The 6,000-nt window shown below is 36.2% G+C and overlaps 1 protein-coding gene across 1 annotated transcript in view; it reads right to left on the reverse strand.

Annotated features, from left to right (window-relative positions):
- Nucleotides 1-1,183, reverse strand: part of CCDC30 (coiled-coil domain containing 30) — a 100,583-nt gene extending 99,400 nt beyond the window's left edge. Inside the window, exon 1 of the mRNA XM_046002431.1 lies at nucleotides 1,032-1,183. Within this exon, the coding sequence (XP_045858387.1) occupies nucleotides 1,032-1,101 (70 nt within the window). The 5' untranslated portion in view covers nucleotides 1,102-1,183. The remainder of the gene's footprint in view (nucleotides 1-1,031) is intronic.
- Nucleotides 1,184-6,000: the final 4,817 nt, after the last annotated feature.

A 6,000-nucleotide genomic window follows, 5' to 3' on the forward strand; every position in this document is an offset into this window, starting at 1 on the left:
ATGCAAATGAAAGCCATCACTAAATACCATGACACACTTACCAGAAAAGGCCAAGTTAATAAGACTGACGATGCCAAATACTGACAAAGAATGTGGAGCAACAAAAATCACAGTAACAACTGAGATTCAGTATACAACTGAAGTGAGCTTAAATTGATACAACTATTTGGAAGACAGTGTAACAGTTATCTGTCAAAGTAGAATATGCACATAACCCTTTGATCCAATCATTCGGTCTATCACAATCAGAAATGTGTTGGTAAGTCCAAGAATATTCTTAGCAGCACTATTCATAAGAGAACATGGCTGGAAGCAGCACAGATGTCCATCAACAGTAGAACGGCCAGATAAAGTGAACGGTAGTGTGTTCATTCAGCAGACTATTATACGACCAGCATGTCAACAAAGTGCCGCTACATGCAACAACGTGAGCCAATCTCACCAACGTAAGATTGAACAAGAGAAGCAAACTAGGGGCGCCTGGGTGGCTCAGTCCTTAAGCGTCTGCCTTTGGTTCAGGTCATGATCCCAGCGTCCTGGGATCGAGCGCCGCATCCGGCTCCCTGCTCAGTGGGAAGCCTGCTTTCCCTCTCTCACTCCCCCTGCTTGTGTTCCCTCTGTCACTGTGTCTGTCTCTGCCAAATAAATAAAATCTTTAAAAAAAAAAAAAAAGAAAGAAACTAAATTTAAGAATGCATGTTGCCTGCAGTCAAAACTCCAAAAGAGTGTGAAAAGTCAGGATAGTGGTTCCTTGTGGGTGGGAGAGGGTGTAGACCTAGCGAGAAGAAACAAAGGGGGCTCTGGAAGGCTGGGAGCACCTTGCACCCCATGATGTACACTCAGGAGTTGTGCTTGTTTGGGTAGGTATATTATGCTTATGCTTCAGTAGAAATTTCTGGACACTGTACAAAAAGAAGCTGTTTATCAAATTTTATGTGCTTTAGATTTTTTCCCCTCACTGTTCTGCCCTGAGAAAAGATCAATTACATTTAAAGCATCATCAAAACTGTTCCTCTGCAACCACAGCTTACCTAATTTCCCCTGTTCTTTCTCCTTCTCTTGTAGCTCATCAGTGAGCCTTCGGATCTCTTCCTGGGCCATCCCTAACTTCTCCGCTGCTGCTTCTCCATTTCTTTCCAGGCAGTTTTGTGAAGTTTTATCTTTTTCCAGGTCTTCATTATGGGACTGAAATAAAAGTGTTGTTAGTAATATAACAAAAATTAAAAGTACTCTTATAACACTGCACTATTTCCCACAAGCATTTGAAAGCTAACATAGAAAAACAGCAAACAATATTTCATTTGTATGTATTTTATTAAGTGAAACCATGTAAAATTTGTGACATTTGATTTTTTTACCTATGAACATACAACTTCTTATAGTTCAACCTAATATATCTAAGAGTTTATGGTTATGTGATTATAAAAAGTAGAAATTTTATCATAAAAGTGAGTATCATCAGGTGAAAAAGAGAAAAAAAACTCTTCATGTGTATGGTCCATTGAATACAGTTTACAAAATGTTTTCACATGGAATGTTTCATCTAATGTCAAGGTATGCACACACTAAATCATGTTTACAGCTCCTTTTCTGCAATTATTTTCAAAGCATTTTAAAAGTTAAGAAATTCTGGGGCGCCTGGGTGGCTCAGTGGGTTAAGCCGCTGCCTTTGGCTCAGGTCATGATCTCAGGGTCCTGGGATCGAGCCCCGCATCGGGCTCTCTGCTCAGCGGGGAGCCTGCTTCCCTTCCTCTCTCTCTCTGCCTGCCTCTCTGCCTACTTGTGATCTCTGTCTGTCAAATAAATAAATAAAATCTTAAAAAAAAAAGTTAAGAAATTCAGTCTCAATTATATCTTGTTTTTGATCCCCCAAATATGTATTAATTTATATAATTATCATACAAATATTTCTAAAAGATAAGACAACCAAAATACCATCTGCATAACAAAACCACTTCTAGCACATTGGTATATTCCTTGTAGCATTTTTTATTTGTATACATTTTCACATAGTCATAATCCCAATCTCTGTACTTCTCTTTTTCATTTAACATTATATGAGAAACATTCCCACAAAAATTGTACAAATTTTGTAATGATAATTTTTAAAGGCTATATGATGTTCTGTAGTGGGTGTCACATGATTTATATAATCATTTAAACATTCGGTAGTTTCCAATTTTTGCTATTTAAAATAATACTATGATATACAGTTTTATCCTTATACATTTATCTTGGGTTACTTCCTGTGGTTAAATTCCTAGCATATACTTTATTTGCTGGATTTAGCACTTAATAACATTTCCCCAGAGTAAAAAATTTAATTCCATGAAGAGAACTGGTTATACTTAAAATAATGTGCTATATATATTAAAGGACTATCCAAAATAAAGGACTCCAAACATATTTGGGAAGGATTATCCCAAAGTGATTTTTCAAAGGATGTAACACACACTGATTTTAAATTTTGATACATTCAAAAAAAAATCAGCTATTTATTTTTTCTTCCCAAATCTTTGTGATGTATTTATACATTTATGTACAATTCTATAATCTTCACAGCATGGATTTATATTTTAATATATTCAAACAAAATACTAGTTAAAAGCTAGAGGGGGGTCAGGAGAGGGTGGTGGGGTTATGGACATTGGGGAGGGTATGTGCTATGGTGAATACTGTGAAGTGTATAAACCTGGCGATTCACAGACATGTAGCCCTGGGGCTAATAATACATTATATGTTTATATATTAAAAAAAAGCTAATGTGTAATTAGCTGCTATTATTAATCGAAGGATTCTTTTTTCTTTTCTTTTCTTTCTCATGTTCTCTTTGCAGAGGCTGGTGAATTTCCTCAAATTTCTCCTAAATAAATAATGAGATAAATGAAACTTACATCAGTCAGTCTTCATAAATGTCATTTAGATTTAAAAAAAAAAAAAAAAAAGAGCACAGTCCAATCCATTTTATGAGCTTAGGCAATGCATTTTCAATGAGACAATATCACATCCAAGGGAATAAAAATTGGTTCCTATGCGGACAAAAAAATCTTACTCTTTTTATGTACAAAGCATGATATGCCTACAGTACACAGAACTCTACAGTAGTGTTAAAATTTCACGGCAGTGTGATTGGGAAAAATTATCTAAAAAGTGTCATTATAGAGGCAATAATGAAAAATGATTGGCTAGCACTGGCTAGCCAAACCTTGAGATTAAAACCCAACAGGGGCACGTGGGTGGCTCAGTGGGTTAAAGCCTCTGCCTTTGGCTCAGGTCATGGTCTCAGGGTCCTAGGATTGAGCCCCACATTGGGCTCTCTGCTCCACAGGGAGCCTGCTTCCCCCTCTTTGCCTGCCTTTCTGCCTACTTGTGATCTCTGTCTGTCAAATAAATAAATAAAATCTTAAAAAAAACAACAACAAAACCAGCAAAGATAACAGGGGAAAGAAAAATAACAGGGCAATCTTCTTATTCATAAACATAGATTAAAAATCATAAACAAAATTTTATCAAAAATAATCTTACAATATCTAGAAAGGATAACATATCATGAACAAATTGGATTTGTCCCAGCAATGCAACAACAGGTTTAACATTAGAAAAATAAATCAATGAAATTCTCTCATTAACAGATTCAAGTTCTAAATTATTTCATAATCAATGGCTACAAAAAAATCAGTTTATAATATTCACCACTGGTTCCTAATAAAAGCTCTTAGCAAACTAGGAATAAGAGGGTAAATAATAAATAATAAATAAACACTACCATTTGAAACAAAACCTTCAGCAAACATCCTACATAATAGTGAATCACTAAATACTGTCTACAATATTAATAACAAGATGATAAAGCTAGATAATACTACTAATAATACTGACTTCAAGATAATAGTAAAGAGCCTAGCCAATATAAGGCAAGAAAAAGAACTAAAAGGAATAAGGACTGAAAAGGAAGAAACAAAAGTATCATTATTCTCAGATAATATCATTGTATAGGTAGAAAATATTTTAAATCTTCAAAAAAGTTATTAGAATGAATAAGAGGGGTGCCTGTTTGGGTCAGTCAGTGGAGCACATGACTCTTGCTCTCAGGGTTGTGAGTTTAAGTCCCATTCGGTGTGGAGCCTACTTAAAAAAATAAATGAATAAAAATAAAGAGCAAAAGTAAATTAAAAATATTTATTTATTATGTATTTATTTTATAAATAAATATGTAAATGAATAGGAAATTTTAGCAACAATGTTAAGTGTTGGTCAGTATATAAAATAATTATACTTTTAACTACTGGCAATAGATAGAAAATTAAATCCTTTTTAAAAAGATAGCTTAATAGCATCCAAAAATATGAAATACCTAGGAATAAATGTTAACAACAAGAGTGTAAGATTTTGTCAGGAAAATCATAAAACTTTACTTATATACATGAAAAAATACTTGGATATTCTATGATCACAGATCACATCAATATTTTAAGATAGCAAATTCCTCTTTTTTTTTTTTTAAAGATTTTATTTGTTTATTTGACGGAAAGAGAGAGATCACAAGTAGGCAGAGAGGCAGGGGGTGGGAGGAAGCAGGCTCCCTGCTGAGCAGAGAGCCCAATGCGGCTCGATCCCAGGACCCTGAGATCATGACCCAAGCGTAGGCAGAGGCCCAACACACTGAACCACCCAGGCGCCCCTCCTCTTTTTTTTTTTTTAAAGATTTTATTTATTTATTTGTCAGAGAGAGAGAGAGCACAAGCAGAGGGAACAGCAGGCAGAGGGAGAAGCAGGCTCCCCACTGAGCAAAGAGCCCCATTTGAGACTCCATCCCAGGACCCTGGGATCATTACCCGAGTCAAAGGCAGATGCCCAACCAACTTAGCCAACCTAGGAGTCCTGATAGGAAATTCCTCTTAAACTGATTCAATACAACCAAAAACCAAAATCCCAGATTTTGTAATAACATGAATCAGAATGTTACTCTCTCCTCTTAAAATTATTTAGTGTGACTCTCCAGACCTTCTATAACAAAGTCCATCAAATGTTTTTATGCCTTGGGGCACCTGGCTGCCTCAATGGGTTTGTACCCAGCAACTCTTGATCTTGGCGTTGTAAGTTCAAGCTCCATGCTGGGTTTAGAGACTGAAAAATAAAATCTTAAAAAAAAGAAAAAAAAGTGTTTATGCTGCCAGTATGGTTCAGGAACATTGCTGGGTGCTGAGTCCAAACTTTAGCTTAGCATATGAATCTCATCATGATGTGGTTCCTGAAAATATCTCAGCCACATTTCTCAGCATTCACTCACATGAACCAGTCTGTGATATATACTGTTTCCTCGGCCAGGAGTGCCTTTCCCAGCTTCTTCATCTAGCTAACACATACTCAGTTTTCAAAATACTACTCAACATCTCCTCTGGAAGGCTTTTTAGTCCCCTGACCCATTACATCTGACTCAGACCCTCCTCTGAGCTTCTCGAACCTTCTATGCCTTCCTTTATCATGGGACTTTACACGCTGAACTATAATCACTGGCTTTTTTCTTTCCTCCATCAGCTTGTAAGCTTGCAAGTCCAAATCATGTCTAACTTGACTGTGTTTCTATATTCGCTGGCACAGAGCCTGGCACATGGAAAGTTCTCAATAAACAATAACAATAATGTTAATTAATATTCTGGTTTCTCTTCAGATGGCATAAATTTTTCACCTTTTACTACAGATTTCTGTGGAGGAAAAAAAGCCCCACAATAATGCTAATTAATGTGTGAGGTACTATTCAAGAGCCTTATATATGTCATTTCATTTTCATGATAGCCTTGTGGAGTAATTGAGTCAATCCCAGATTTTATAGATGAGAAAATTAAGGCTCACAAAAGTTAACTAACTTGCTCAAGTTCATACCAAGAACAAGAGGCAGAGAAGTCCATCCAAAAATGAAACCTCTATACTCGGGGTGCCTTGGCAAAGTCGGTTGAGTGGACAGCTGCTGGTTTTGTTTCGGGTCAGGACTCTTAGATG

The sequence above is a fragment of the Meles meles genome, chromosome 1, assembly GCF_922984935.1.
Source record: "Meles meles chromosome 1, mMelMel3.1 paternal haplotype, whole genome shotgun sequence".
Taxonomy (NCBI): Eukaryota; Metazoa; Chordata; class Mammalia; order Carnivora; family Mustelidae; genus Meles; species Meles meles.